Source organism: Bos mutus, chromosome 3 (assembly GCF_027580195.1).
Source record: "Bos mutus isolate GX-2022 chromosome 3, NWIPB_WYAK_1.1, whole genome shotgun sequence".
Lineage (NCBI taxonomy): Eukaryota > Metazoa > Chordata > Mammalia > Artiodactyla > Bovidae > Bos > Bos mutus.
Window position 1 is genome coordinate 76,777,613 of NC_091619.1, and position 16,128 is coordinate 76,793,740.

General features: G+C 40.3%; 1 protein-coding gene across 5 annotated transcripts in view; it reads right to left on the minus strand.

Annotated features, from left to right (window-relative positions):
• Positions 1 to 8,429: 8,429 nt before the first annotated feature.
• PDE4B (phosphodiesterase 4B) overlaps positions 8,430 to 16,128 on the minus strand; it is a 548,634-nt gene continuing 540,935 nt past the window's right edge. For all 5 annotated transcript variants that reach the window (XM_070367883.1, XM_070367884.1, XM_070367886.1 and 2 more), the window contains 4 exons: positions 14,797 to 14,951; positions 14,552 to 14,674; positions 13,655 to 13,837; positions 8,430 to 10,713 (listed from right to left, as the gene is read on the minus strand). In XM_070367883.1, the coding sequence (XP_070223984.1) occupies positions 10,348 to 10,713; positions 13,655 to 13,837; positions 14,552 to 14,674; positions 14,797 to 14,951 (827 nt within the window). In that variant the 3' untranslated portion in view covers positions 8,430 to 10,347. The remainder of the gene's footprint in view (positions 10,714 to 13,654; positions 13,838 to 14,551; positions 14,675 to 14,796; positions 14,952 to 16,128) is intronic.

The window sequence follows — 16,128 nt, forward strand, 5'->3', positions numbered from 1 at the left end:
TGCTTCCACTGCAGGGAGTGTGGGTTTGATCCCTGGTCAGTCAGGGAACTAAGATCCCACATGCCATGAAGCATGGCAAAAAAATAAAATAATAACACTAATACCAGGCTGTGGATCATTTTTTAAAAAATAAAAACCTACCCCAAATCTTCCAACTCAATACTTCTACCACTACTAATCTTGTTAAGTTTCCTGTCACTTCAGAAGACACTTTCAGGAGCCTCCTAGCTGGTCTGCCTGATTCTGCACGTGTCTCAATATTGTTTATTCTCCACACAGAATTAATTTTTAGAAATGTAGGTACAATCATCTGACTTCCCTGCTTAAGACTGCCCAGTGACTCACCCAAATCTTTACAATAGCACAAGGGCTCCCTGTGACCTGGCTACCAACTGTGTTTTCTATTCCTCTGCCTTCCCTGGCCTTCTTGCTGCTCTGTGCAGCGGTTGACTTGCACACTATATTTTCAGGGCCTTTGTATTTGCTGTACCCCAATCCATACCATTAATAATGGGAGAAGCTGGGATTCCAAACCAGGTAGTTGAACTCCAAAGACACTGCTCTTAACCACTGTCACTCACCAAACATGCAAAGCTACCTGATACTGTATTATTTATCTTTTCATTTATTGTTTTTTTCTCTCCCTCTAAAATATAAACTTTACAAGGACAGGGCATTTGTCTGTCTGGTTCATTACACATTGCCTGGCATGCAACTGGCCACTCTATAAATATTTGTAGAAAAAAATGAACCTTAGCTGATACCTGTGATACAGTGGCTGACACGTGCAGTTTAGACGCATTATTCACTAGTCTTTACAAAATCCTCACTTTAATGTGGATAAAACTTAGGTTTGAAGCAGCTAAGTATTAGCCCATAGTATATACCTAAGAAGTGGAAGAGCAGGGATTTGAACTGGAATCGTTTACTATTGGAGCCTAAGCTCTTAACTCCAGGCCTGTGTTTGTCCTTCTACCCCAAGACCCTGCTTCTCCTTCTCCCTGGCCTCTCCATGTGGCATCAAGCTACATCAAGGAAATAATTAATTTGTTTGAAGAACTCAGAAAAACCTTAAGAAAACAAAAATACCTTCATATAAAGAAATTATACTTTTTAGAACTGAACAGTACTGACTCAAACTTACAGTTCATTCTTTAACAAACTGTGGAAAATTCTTAGAAAGATGGGAATAAAACCATATGATTATCTCAATAGATGCAGAGAAAGCCTTTGACAAAATTCAACACCCATTTATGTTAAAAACTCTCCAGAAAGCAGGAATAGAAGGAACATACCTCAACATAATAAAAGCTATATATGACAAACCCACAGCAAACATTATCCTCAATGGTGAAAATTGAAAGCATTTCCTCTAAAGTCAGGAACAAAACAAGGGTGCCCACTTTCACCATTACTATTCAACATAGTTTTGGAAGTTTTGGCTACAGCAATCAGAGCAGAAAAGAAATAAAAGGAATCCAAATTGGAAAAGAAGAAGTAAAACTCTCACTATTTGCAGATGACATGATCCTCTACATAGAAAACCCTAAAGACTCCACCAGAAAATTACTAGAACTAATCAATGATTATAGTAAAGTTGCAGGATATAAAATCAACACACAGAAATCCCTTGCATTCCTATACACTAATAATGAGAAACAGAAAGAGAAATTAAGGAAACAATTCCATTCACCATTGCAACAAGAGAATAAAATACTTAGGAATATATCTACCTAAAGAAACTAAAGACCTATATATAGAAAAAACTATAAAACACTGGTGAAAGAAATCAAAGAGGACACTAATAGATGGAGAAATATACCATGTTCATGGATTGGAAGAATCAATATAGTGAAAATGAGTATACTACCCAAAGCAATTTATAGATTCAATGCAATCCCTATCAAGCTACCAACAGTATTCTTCACAGAGCTAGAACAAATAATTTCACAATTTGTATGGAAATACAAAAACCTGAATAGCCAAAGCGATCTTGAGAAAGAAAAATGGAACTGGAGGAATCAACCTACCTGACTTCAGGCTCTACTACAAAGCCACAGTTATCAAGACAGTATGGTACTGGCACAAAGACAGAAATATAGATCAATGGAACAAAATAAAAAGCCCAGAGATAAATCCACGCACATATGGACACCTTATCTTTGACAAAGGAGGCAAGAATATACAGTGGATTAAAGACAATCTCTTTAACAAGTGGTGCTGGGAAATCTGGTCAACCACTTGTAAAAGAATGAAACTAGAACACTTTCTAACACCATATACAAAAAAAAAACTCAAAATGGATTAAAGATCTCAACATAAGACCAGAAACTATAAAACTCCTAGAGGAGAACATAGGCAAAACACTCTCTGACATACATCACAGCAGGATCCTCTATGACCCACCTCCCAGAATATTGGAAATAAAAGCAAAATAAACAAAATGGGACCTAATTAAACTTAAAAGCTTCTGCACATCAAAGGAAACTATTAGCAAGGTGAAAAGACAGCCTTCAGAATGGGAGAAAATAATAGCAAATGAAGCAACCGACAAACAACTAATCTCAAAAATATACAAGCAACTCCTACAGCTCAACTCCAGAAAATAAATGACCCAATCAAAAAATGGGCCAAAGATCTAAATAGACATTTCTCCAAAGAAGACATACAGATGGCTAACAAACACTTGAAAAGATGTTCAACATCACTTTATCAGAGAAATGCAAATCAAAAAAACCACTATGAGGTACCATTTCACACCAGTCAGAATGGCTATGATCCAAAAGTCTACAAATAATAAATGCTGGAGAGGGTGTGGAGAAAAGGGAACCCTCTTACACTGTTGGTGGAATGCAAATTAGTACAGCCACTATGGAGAACAGTGTGGAGATTCCTTAAAAAAACTGGAAATAGAACTGCCTTATGATCCAGCAATCCCACTGCTGGGCATACACACTGAGGAAACCAGAAGGAAAGAGACACGTGTACCCCAATGTTCATCGCAGCACTGTTTATAATAGCCAGGACATGGAAGCAACCTAGATGTCCATCAGCAGATGAATGGATAAGAAAGCAGTGGTACATATACACAATGGAGTATTACTCAGCCATTAAAAAGAATACATTTGAATCAGTTCTAATGAGGTGGATGAAACTGGAGACTATTATACAGAGTGAAGTAAGCCAGAAGGAAAAACATAAATACAGTATACTAACGCATGTATATGGAATTTAGAAAGATGGTAACGATAACCCTGTGTACGAGACAGCAAAAGAGACACTGATGTATAGAACAGTCTTATGGACTCTGTGGGAGAGGGTGGGAAGATTTGGGAGAATGTCATTGAAACATGTGAAATGTCATGTATGAAACGAGATGCCAGTCCAGGTTCAGTGCACGATGCTGGATGCTTGGGGCTGGTGCGCTGGGAAGGCCCAGGGGGGATGGTATGGGGAGGTTGGGAGGGAGGAGGGTTCAGGATGGGGAGCATGTGATTTTTTTTTTAAAAAAAAAGAAAAAAAAAAAAAAGAAAGATGGGAATACCAGACCGCCTTACCTGCCTCCTGATAAACCTGACATGGAATAATGGACTGGTTCAAAATTGGGAAAGAATTACTTTAAGGCTGTTTATTGTTACACTGCTTATTTAACTTATATACAGAGTACATCATATGAAATGCCGGGCTGGATGAAACTCAATCCAGAATCAAGATCATCAGGAGAAATGTCAATAACCTCAAATATGCAGATGACACCACCTTAATGACAGAAATTGAAGGGAAACTAAAGAGCCTCTTGATGAAGGTGAAAGAGGAGAGTGAAAAAGCTGGCTTAAAACTCAACATTAAAAAAATGAAGATCATGGCATCTGGTCCCATCACTTCATGGCAAATAGATGGGGAAAAACTGGAAATAGTGACAGACTTTATTTTCTTGGGCTCCAAAATCACTGCAGATGGTGACTGCAGCCATGAAATGAAAAGATGCTTGCTCCTTGGAAGAAAAGCTATGACAAACCTAGGCAGTGAATTAAAAAGCAGAGACATCACTTTGCTGACAAAGGTCTGTCTAGTCAAAGCTATGGTTTTTCCAGTAATCATGTATGGATGTGAGAGTTGGACCACAAAGAAGGCTGAGTGCCAAAGAATTAATGCTTTTGAACTGTGGTGTTGGAGAAAACTCTTGAGAGTCCCTTGGACTGCCAGGAGATCAAACCAGTTAATCCTAAAGGAAATCAACCCTGAATATTCATTAGAAGGACTGATGTTGAAGCTGACACTCCAATACTTTGGCCAACTGATGTGAAGAGCTGACTCATTGGAAAAGACCCTGATGCTGGGAAAGATTGAGGGCAGGAGGAGTAGGGGACGACAGAGGATGAGATGGTTGGTTGGCATCACCAACTGAATAGACATTAGTTTGAGCAAGCTCCGGGAGATGGAGAAGGACAGGGAAGCCTGACATGCTTCAGTCCATGGGATTGCAAAGAGCTGGACATGCCTGAGAAGCTGAACAACAACAACAAAGGTGCAGAGAAGTTGATAAGACCCTCAGATTCCATGATGTTGCAGAAATATCCCTTTGGAAGGAATCAGGAAATCTTCTAGTGAGCAACTGTGTGTTATGGTTTGCATTACATCCCCCTCAAATTTATATGTTGAAGTTCTAACCCCTAGTATTACTGTTCTGTGCTCAGTCGCTTCAGTCCTATCCCACCCTTTTTGACTTTATGGATTGTACCTGCCAGGATCCTCTGTCCATGGGATTCTCCAGACAAGAATAATGGAGTGGTTGCCTTTCCTCTTCTCCAGGCAATCTTCCCCACACAGGGATCAAATCAGGGTCTCCTGCATCTCCTGCATTGCAGTCAGGTTCTTTACCACTGAGCCACTGGGGAAGGCCAACTTCTAGTATTGCATTGGCCAAAAAGTTCATTTGGATTCTTCCCTAAGACATTATAGAAAAAACAGAATGAACTTTTTGACCAACTCCAATACTTCAGAATGTAACTTTGTTTGAAAATAGTGTTCTTGCAGATATAGCTACTTAAAGTGATACTGCAGTAGGGTGGACCCTTAATGTGACATGACTGGTGACTTGTCAAAAGGGGAAATTTGGACATGGATGTGCACACTAAGACAACATCATGTGAACATGAAGGCAGAGATTTGGGTGCTGCATCTACAAGCTAAGAATGCCAAAGCCTGCCCACAAATCACCCAAAGCTAGAGGAGAGGCAAAAACAGATTCTCCCTCAAAGTCCTCAGCAGAAATTGACCCTGACATCATGACCTTGGACCTCTAGCCTCTGGGACTATGAGACAAAACATTTGAATTGTTTAAACTACCCAGCTTGTGGTATTTAGTTACGGCAAACCTGTGACATTAACATATCTTGTCATCTCAAGCAGGTCACTGGCCACCTTTGGGCCTCAGTTCCTTTGATTATAAAAGAAAAGGCACAGACCAGAACATCTCTGAAGAACCTTTGGTTCTGAAATTATATAGCTTATAATTTCAGTGCTCTGAGATCAACACCGTTTTTGGTTTGGAAAGCCCGAGGCATGGGTCTTTCACTCTTTCACAAAATTACTTGATTCACTTTATTTTGCCAAATGTATGTTTATTCCAGAAATTGGATTGGGTACTTGAAGTTCAATAGGGAATAAGATCCACCTTCTGATCTCAATGAGTTATAGTCTTTAGGGAAAGAGAAAAACCTAACAAATATATAGTAGTAGGTATTAATAGTTATAACATTTCTTAGAACTTTATGTATATCAGATCATGTAATTCTCACATAATCCATTATGAGCTAGCTATCATTATAATTATCTCCATTTTACAGATAAAGTTGAGGCATAGGGGAGTTAAGGAACTTGCCCAGGGTTATACTGTTAATTAATGTCAAAGCATGAGATGTTCTGGAATCTCAGATAAAGTGACCTTATCCCAACCTTAGGGATCAGGGAAGTATCTATTAGAGGTCACCTGGTATGAATCTTGAAGGATGTAAGAGAAAACTAGGGTGGAGAATCCTTGGTAAGGGGTATAGGCTGCACAAACAATGGGTTAATAAATAGGATTTGCCAGACATCTTTGTCCATCCTGGCTCATAGGTTTTAAAGCTCATACAATCAGTGATTTCATCATTCTTGAACAACATGAGGCTCAGAGAAGTAGCAATGAAACTGTAGAAAGAGCCCTGGGTTTATTAGCCCCATCTGACAGATTTATAATCCCCATTATACTGTAGCCCAGTGAGTAAGTGATTTATTTAAGGCAGGACAGGTAATAAATGAAGGAGTTAGAATTTGAATCCAGGTCATTTGGCTCCAGAATCAATACAGTAAACCACCTCCCTTCACAGGGACTCCATTAGGCTTCCTTTAGTGGACTGAGAATTACAATGACCTCCAGTTTATTTATATCAAAATAAGCTTGTGGGAATAAGTCAGGGAAACACCATCCAGCGTGTATGTGTGTGTGTTTCCAACTCGGACAGTTCCTAAGTCTGTAAATCAGTCTTTAGCTCATGTGCATCTTGTTAAGCAAAAGTTATCACTCTCAGCCTTGGCAAAGATGCCTCAGTAACTTTTGCTTCTATAATAGCTCCCGGCCATCGAGTGGGAGGACAATTACACTTATGGCCTATGTTTTGGAATCAGAAGATGAACTTTCTTTTAGATTGACCTGCACTGTGGTTTTCCTGAGAACATGATTATGATTTTACAATCTGGAAGGCAAGTGATGAGCTCAACAACAGCACATTGTAAGCTCTGGGAGTGCAGAGCTTCATCTTACTCATCTCTTATCCCTTTCCTTGTTTCTATACTTGAACCAGAGCATGGCCATGGTGAGTGCAGAGTGTCTGAAGACAGCTGGGATGAAAGAAGGCTGTTATTTTCTGAATGTTTGTCTCCCCAAAATTTATATGTCAAAATCCAAAATCCCAAAGATGATAGTATTAGGAGGTAGCACTTTTGGGAGATGCCTAAGTCATGAGAGTGGAGCCCTCATGGATGGGATCAGTGTCTTTGTGAAAGAGGATCCAGAGAGATCTCCAGCCCCTTCACCAGGTGAGGACACAAGTGAGCAGGCACCAGATATGAAGCAGATATGAAGTGATCTTGCTATTATATTAATCTTTGTCTTCCCAGCCTCTAGAACTATGAGAAATAAATTTCTCTTGCTTCTAAGATACAGAGTCTGGAATTTTGTTATAGCAGCCTGAACAGACTGAGACAAAAGCCTTATCTACAAGTGTGCTTCTCTCTTCTGAAGCAGTTGATTCTCCATTCAGGTTATATGTTAGAATTACCTGGGGAGACCGAAAAATCCAGTGACCAGGGCTCCACCCAAGACCAATTCAAACAGAAATCTGGGAGTGAGAATGGAACTCAAACATCAGTATTTTTCAAAATATTTATTCTCCAGATGATTCTAATTTTGAACCAAAGGTTAGGAACTACTCTGTAGGAACAGACCTGCAAATATTTATAAATATTTATAGCTCTAGATATTTTGAAGTCACACTTGTGGCTATTCTAACCAATTCACTTGTCACTCAATCAGTAAAAGCTTAGAGACAGACAGGTGAAATCAGAGATCAGGATGGTGGCAAAGAGCTATAAACCCTACTTTGGAACCAGCAGGCAAGTTGGTTCTGCAACAGTGGCTCACCTTCAGTCATCTTCAAAAAGAAATACAGTAATTTCAGTTTATTGAGTGGAGTTCTTCTAGAGCAGACCCCCTTCCTAGTTCACAACCACTTCCCTTTGTGGTTTAAATATCATGGGTTACCACTGATTCTTATTTGCAGCCTTTGTCAACACACACACACAACTTTCTCAGGATAAAATTTTTCTAAGTTGACTTTTTCTACAAAGAGTTATTTTGCTTATGATATTTACATAGTTCTTTCCAGAAAGAAAAGCATAACCATATGGTCAACAGGAGACTCCATGGATCACTGAGGTGACCATGAGTGTCAGCCAGCACTCCTTGCATTGTGCTTTAACGTGACTCTTTGGACCTCCGATTCTTCATGTGTCAAATGAATCAATAGGACCATCTGACTACATCAAGCTAATGTTCTTTGAGTCTGGGATTCATTTTTCTAGAGGATCCAACCACGTGGGAGATTACTTTTATTCATCTAGCAGATTAAACTCTTCAGATTCTTAAAGGGGCTTTGTTTCTTCTAATTCACCATCTCCCTTCTTGCACCACCGACCTTGTCGAACAGTTGCTAAAAAAGTAAATGTTCCAAGCTAGGGGACTTTTTGGACACAGATTATGAAACTTTAGGTGTGATGTTGGCCAAGCAAAGTGGGTGGTTTTCTTTGTGGAGTATGGTAGGAGAGAAGAGAAAAAAATATCTGCTTTTAATGCATCAGAACTAACCACAAAATAATTGGGCCTGCAGTCTAATCATGCTTTTGTTTATTCACCTCATATAAAAGTCTCTTAAGAATGCATTTGAGCACAATATATAATAATAATACTATAACATACATTGTGAGAAACTTTGGAAAACAATAAAATGTCCACCTGAAATAAGCAGTGTTCATAGACATAGAAACCCATTGGTCATGCACATTTGTGCCATTTCTTGAACTACTGAGTCACAATGCTGAACTGAAAGCATGAAATAGATTTTACAGAGACTGAAGCCAGTCAGAGGTCTAACAAGTGTTATCAGAAGCTTCACATTTGCATAATTTACTATGTCAGTTCACATTTCATTGTAAAATTCACATTGTTTTTATTGTTTTCTTTAGTAATTAATTGGAACATTGACATTCCTGCTTAATGGCAGGCTGGGAAATTTCTCTTCAAAGTCAGTAGTTTGGGGACTCTCAGAAGAATGATTGGTGAGTTGCTTGTTAAACCAAACGTAGTGTTTCTTGTTAAACTGAAGCCTCAATTATAGTAGAACTCAGTTAAAACTCAACTCATGTGTACAGATTTGAATAGAACAGGGGTAAAAACCATAGCCCACTGCCCCCACACCCCAGCAAACTATACAAAAGTAAAATCTCAGTAGAAACCATTAGTATCTAATGTGAGAGTCCTGTTTTCAAAGCCAGTTCATGAAGGAGTTGAGCAGTATTAGCAACTCAGACCAGGAAAAGGGCAGACCCAACTGGCGAGGGGGACATCTCTTCAGCAATGTTCAGGTTATATAATAATACACAATACAAAACGTTACAAGAAAAGTTGCAACTCTTAGGCAGAGTCTTCTACACAAATTGAACACCACCGTTGGCAGGCAATGTTAGATATATAAATTAATAACTTACAAAACATTACATTATATACATTAAGTAATAAATACACAGTTATAAACAGAAATGGAGGTGTTAGTACAGAAGGCAGTGCAAGAGAAAGACGGCAGCATTAAATTGGAAACAGTGTAACTGGTGTGAGCATGAAGAGGGGAGCAAGAGAACAGGATGGGGATCGTGCAACCCCAGCGGCACAGGGGTTCAGGACCCGACAGGGCAATTGCCTTGTGAAGCTGAATTCTACACAGACTGTTACTGTGAACAAGACAACTACCCATTCCTACCCCTTAGTTTGTTCAACTTTATTCTGTTTACAGCAAAGAGGTGCAATTCTAGAGGGAAAAAAGTACTGTTCAAAGCAGGCAGACAGAGATCTGTTTTAAGGGCAACTGAGGAGTTGTTTGGGACCATAGGGGAAGGAAGTCGAATGTGGTTAGAAGTGTAGCCTTTCTATTTGCAAAAGTAACTGTAATTGAGTGAAAGATATTGCCCAAGAAAGAAGGAAGACAATTTCCTTTCCTTTTTTTTTCCCCTCAGAAAGAGTCAAAAAAGTTTTTGTCAGCTTGTAATGCTTATCTGTGTAGAAGCTGATACTAAATTCTAGGTATTCAACAGGATTTTAAACACGTGAAAATGTTTTACAAAAAAGGCACACGGGGTGGCAGACAAGGGGACAGGTAAGCAGATTTAGAAATGACCTTATTAGTCAGTTCAGTCACCAGAGGGGACAGATGCCCAAAACATAGTGCAGAAAAATCTCTCAGTTTGGTGTCTTCCACTTTCAAGCCATTCGGTCGTGATGCACAGTTGGCCTCCAGAACCACAGAAAGCTTCAGCTCTCCACTCAGCTTGCAAGCAAGGCAAGTCAACCGTGGAATTTCCTGAGCCGCTGCTATTTGCTTCACGGTCTTGCATTCTGGCTCCGAACTCAAGTAACTGGAAAGGCCACATGGCCCTTGTCCCCTGCAGGCCTCGGCCCCCATGGCAGGCTGGCCCTACCATACAGCTGGCATGCTCGTCAAGGGTGGAATGTTCATCTCCGCATGAAGAGGGAGATTATGTGTTGATCGGGGACTTGTCTTCTGTGGTGATATCTACCTCAGTCTCTCCCAGAGGATCCCTATTTTCCGGATCGATCACACAGAGCGTCTTTGTGCTGCCAAAATAGCTGTGGCCCTCGCCATCTTTTTCGGGGCCTTCAGAATCCTCCTCTTCGAGGGTTAGTTCAAACTGAAACTTCTCCATCAGACCTTGGCAGTCTCTGTTCTGCTCGTCCAGTGGTGGGGAGGGGCTCTGGGGTATCATGCTCTGATACCAGTTCCTGTTATCTTCTAAAGTATCCAGAATGTCCTGGGCATCAGGCTGCACCAGGTCCGCCCAGGTCTCCCACAAGGGATGGACAATGTAGTCGATGAAGCCCACCTGAAGAAAAATAAAGTTACATCTCTGTTATTGTGATGGGCCCTGGAAAAGCAAGCAAGCTGCCCTGGTTTGCAAGAGGAAAAAGAAAAAAGACACAACAACCCAACAAAGATTAAATAATACCAGATTCTGTTATTTGGGCATTTACTATATGGTACATCCTGCACTGAATGCAATATATGCATTATTGCTCTTAATCCCACAGATTGAGAATGGATATTCACCATTCACAAAGGAAAACTGAGGAGACCCACTGAGGTTCAGTGAGACTCATCGAGGTTCAGAAATATCTTGTCAGAGGTCACAGAGCCAGTAAACGGTGGAGCTGGGACTCTGTCCCAACTTTGTCTGACTCCAAAGCCTGTGTTGGTCTCACTAAAACTAGATTACTTTTCCTCTGACGTGTGCCAAATAAGAAGTCTGGATATAACCCTGGCTGGGAATGGCTTTGTCACTCCTTGGATTCTGTGAGTCATTCTCTGAAGAAGGAAGCCCCTGGTCCACTGAGCTCTGACTCAACATTCTTTCCCTGATAACTTTAAAATATGCCGTGGTTTTAAAACGAAAGGGAGCCAGCCCAGGATGACTCTGGCATGTCTCAAGTCCTGTGGAATGCTTTTGGTTTGTAGACGACGTAGGTAAAACACTTGAAAATACTTCAAGCTCCTAAACAAATAAATATCCCCTCTGTGGACATGTCTGCAATTGTTTTAGATCCAGAGGGCACACCATCATTTCCATTGGGAGAAAGAAGGAAAAAATAAAGACAATTAAGCGGTTCCTTTGCTAGTGTTCCTGTGAAGAAACATGAAGCTTATGGCTCTGTTCTGGTTTACGCAGGGGCTATGCATCCTGCATGTGCTGGCTCTGTGGCCTTATGCTGACCCGTCCACTGTGGGACAAACAGGAAACATTGGGGGTGGGAGCAGGTTGAGAGAAAGAACAGGCACTAGGTGAATGAGGGAATGGAATTCCCCTGTTGTGGTCTGAGGAGCTGGAGAGATGCTGGGTCAGGATCCAGGGGTAGACAAGCAAGGGCAACTTCTGTGCACCCATGGGGCATTACACAGCTAACTCTCCACACTGCTGGAAACCTCTTTGTTAATATTCTGGTTTGGGGCCAGTTATTTCATACATCCCAAGTTGTACCATATCAAAGAACCTTAGCCATACATGACTCTTATCTTCCTATTTTCTTTCCTTCCTTCCTCTCTTTCATTCTTTTCTCTGGTGTTTCCCTAGCATTAACAGAATTCACACCAAAGTCAGGGTATCTCTGATCTGTACTGGTTATAAGACCGACTATAGATGATTCAAATATTTCTCTTCCACCCACTCTTCTTTCCTCTCTTTTAATTCTTTACATGTGTTTAAAGGTTTTTAAATACTATTTTCAATGTGTTTTCCAGGGATTTGGAAAAAAAAAAAAAAGCTCATGGCAATGGAGAAAATTCAATCAGCTGAACTACAGTGCAGCCATTTTCTTTCTTCATTTGTTTTGCTCTTGCTAAATGTTCAGCATTTATAAGAAAGGCAGCCTCTAGTTGCTTATTTCCTAGGCCCTGGGGTGAGAGAACACTACAGATCTGAAGAGCACCTAGTCAAAGGTTTCACCACCAGTCTACTCAGACAGTGCTCACCAAAGCCCATCTGTGGGAAATGCCACAGTGGACCACAATGTCATGGAAACAGGGAGACCTGTTCACAGTGATGGAGAGTGCTCTGGGTGGAGGACAGTGATGAGCTGGTGAACTGAACCAAGAGGGCAGGTTATTCACCTGACACCCTGCTGTAAGGATATCGATACTTTCTAGTGCTACGTATTTTTCAGCTAGGGGCATCTCCCTGCCTACAGTCTAATGTACCTCCAGCACAGAGGGAGTTTGTAACTAACTTTGGATACAACCAAAAGATCTCAGTCTAGTCTCAGAAGTGTAGAGGCAAACTTGGATCTACAGATCAAAACCACGTCTTTTAAGTTCTGCCCTGACAGGTGGATTCTTTACCACTAGTGCCACCTGGGAAGCCCATGTGTATGTGTGTGTGTACACACACACACACACACACACACACACACACACACACACACATATATAATATGTATATTTGGGACACAGGACAGGGCTTTGACCATGAGGCAGAAGAGATATGTGGAAAAGAGATTCGCCACCTCTGGTGATGGTGGCAGTGTGTATGATTCTGGACACTGAAAACAAGGTTCAAGAAACAAGGGTGAAGAGTAGAGGTTCTAGATAAAGACAGAGCTGGGGGAAACCTGGAGGGATGAGATGGCAGCATTCGGTTAACTCAGTTGGATTTGCTATGGTCATAGGTACTGATCTACACTGAGGATACACCATCCAAACTTTGATGGGTTTTCTGAAGACCGCTTTATCTCCTCACTGCGAAATTGAGTGTAATGGAGAAGGCAAATGAGTCACGAGTATAATGAAACTAAATAAGTAGTTGCTTCCTTATAATTTCACACCCACATATATATGTATATATATGCATATGTGTATATATATGTATATATGCTACTTAGTTGCTCTGTTGTGTTTGACTCTCTGTGGCCCCATGAAATACAGCCCGCCAGGCTCCTCTAACCATGGAACTGTCCAGATAAGCATACTGGAGCAGGTTGCCATTTCCTACTCCAGGGGATCTTCCTGACCTAGGGATTGAACCCATGTCTTTTGTGTCTCCTGCACTGGCAGGTGGATTCTTTACCACTAGTGCTGCTACCTGGGAAGCCCGTGTATATCTGTGTGTGTGTGTGTATATACACACACATATACATATATATATAATACATATTTTATATAGGTATATTATATATAATATACATATATATATATTTAAGAGAAAATAGCTAGAAAGAGTCCTCCAGTTCAACCATCAGCAGAGCCTACAGAAACTTTAAAAACCTTATATTAGATACCTGGGATTTTTCCACAGAAGCTGTGTGCTTATCACACATGGGGCTGATCTCCATTCCCCTCTCCCGCTCTTTGTCTCCCTGCTGGAAAAATTCCTCCATGATTCGGTCTGTCCACTGTCGATACAATTCCAGGGACTTGGTGGGGTTACTCAGGTCTGCACAGTGTACCATGTTGCGAAGGACCTGAAATCATCAAGTTTTGAAAATCCCATAAAATTAGGTATAAATACTACCAGAACATCTCATCCCTCTTGTACTAGTACTCTTGGTACCAGACCCAAGAACATTTTAGTTGCATTATAATTATGGTGTTTGCACCAAAAAAGCAAGATTACAACGGTGCTGGCCAGAGTTGGTTATTTGCCATTATTAGTGTCCCGAAAGGGAAAATGTGTCTTCTTCTATTGACACTCACTGAATTTAAAAATTGAAAGGGACATGAGAGGTCAGATGCTGCTGCCATAGTTTCTTTTCCTCAGTTTGGAAAAAATGCAAAGAATTACTCAAAGTAGATGTCTTCATATTTTCCACTTGTGGAAAGAGGAGACCAGCTGAGGGCAGTTTGTAACCAAAACAGACCTGACAAAGCTCAAGTCAGTGGGATTTATATCCAAACACGAGCTTTCGGGATCAGCAGGCACGTACACCCTATTACAATGAGATTTTGCTGTTTATTTTTAGAATTAAGCAACTCAATAAGTAGAGTTCTGTTTTTCTTTGTAAATTAGAGGATCAACTTGAATATCCATTTCCTTTGCTTGTTCTTAAAATAAGCCTGAAGTTGTAATCGTAACCTAGGACATGCAACTAAGTACATTTATTTGTTTCCTTTTTTTAATTGTTGTTTCATTTAGTGCGGTGCGGCTTTGTGTTAAATCAAAGGCTTCCATCCAATACCTGTATACGATCAGTATAGTTGTCCAGGAGAAGAACACCCGAACTTGTAACTTTCTTTGTTTCTACCATTGTCTTCAGGTCTGCCAGCAGGCTCATGTGTTTGGACATGTCAGTTGCTAAGACCTGGGGTTAAAAAAAAGAAAAGAAAACTCTCAACAAACTCAGTTTATCAAGGAGAATGAATGGATTTTCTCTTCCCGCAGAAGTAAAAGTAAGTAAGGATCACAGAGAGGCCAAAGTCTCACCATGTCAATAACCATCTTCCTGAGTGTTTGACGTTGTTTCTTGGTGAGATTCTGGAAGATGTCACAGTGTTCTTCTTGGAGCAGTTTGAAACCCACGGCAAGGTGATGGTTTTCCAACACAGACTCATCATTATACATCAAAGCAAGTTCTGAATCTAGTAAACAAGATTATGATTTAATGAAAAGGGATACAATTCAAACAGTGACATTACCTCAGTATGAAATCAGAGCAAGTTCTCTCCAAATGATTTCAAGAACCAAGACCCTATATGTCATTTTCCCTTAGAGAAACAGTCTCCCTCTAAAAAGAGTCACTTTCTAAAAAAAAAAGCTTCTAGTATATATTAGCATATAAATGTTCTTTTTGGTTAAAAGTTATAGTATTTTTAAAATCCTTTTTCTCTTTTTCACTTCAGTTGAAGAATTTGACATTTTAGGTAAGGGCATTCCCAAGCAATTAAATCCTATTTTTATCTCAGTTTGCAACTTCATGTCTTCACATATTTTGTACTTCGGAAAAGAAAAGACTGAAAATGTCACTAAATTTTATCTGAGGTATTACAATTTTTCACATTATTTCACTTTTTGATATATTTCCCAGCTCTGTCAATTGTGAGTTTTGGATTTTCGAAGAATATAATGGTGTGAGTTTAAATTTTTACTTTATCCAAATAATATAGCTTTTTGAAGTTTTTTATAAATATGGTAACAAAACAATAATTTTTTACAGCAATCTTGATGTCCCATTTTCTGCCCTGCTGCTGCTGCTGCTGCTAAGTCGCTTCAGTCATGTCTGACTCTGTGTGACCCTATAGATGGCAGCCCACCAGGCTCCCCCATCCCTGGGATTCTCAAGGCAAGAACACTGGAGTGGGTTGTCATTTCCTTCTCCAATGCATGAAAGTGAAGAGTGAAAGTGAAGTCACTCAGTTGTGTCCAACTCTTAGCAACCCCATGGACTGTAGCCCACCAGGGTCCTCCATCCATGGGATATTCCAGGCAAAAGTACTGGAGTGGGGTGCCATTGCCTTCTCCGATTTTCTGCCCTAGGGCCCTATAATGCCAGAAACTGCATTATGTGGATACCTAAACTATAGTTTCTAGCCTGCCTTTCACACAGAAAAATCACAGGCATCCTTTGAACAGCGCCATGATCTGTTGTTGAGAACACGGTCATCAAACTCTTGAAGCCACATTTTCTCCTAGTCAAGAATAATAGTCAAGTGATGATAATATGTTACTAGCAGTAGGTGCTATTAGTCATAAACCATTGTTTTAACTGTGCTTTGAGTTACATCTTCAGAAAAGGTGGTGGGAAATGTGAAGTCATTT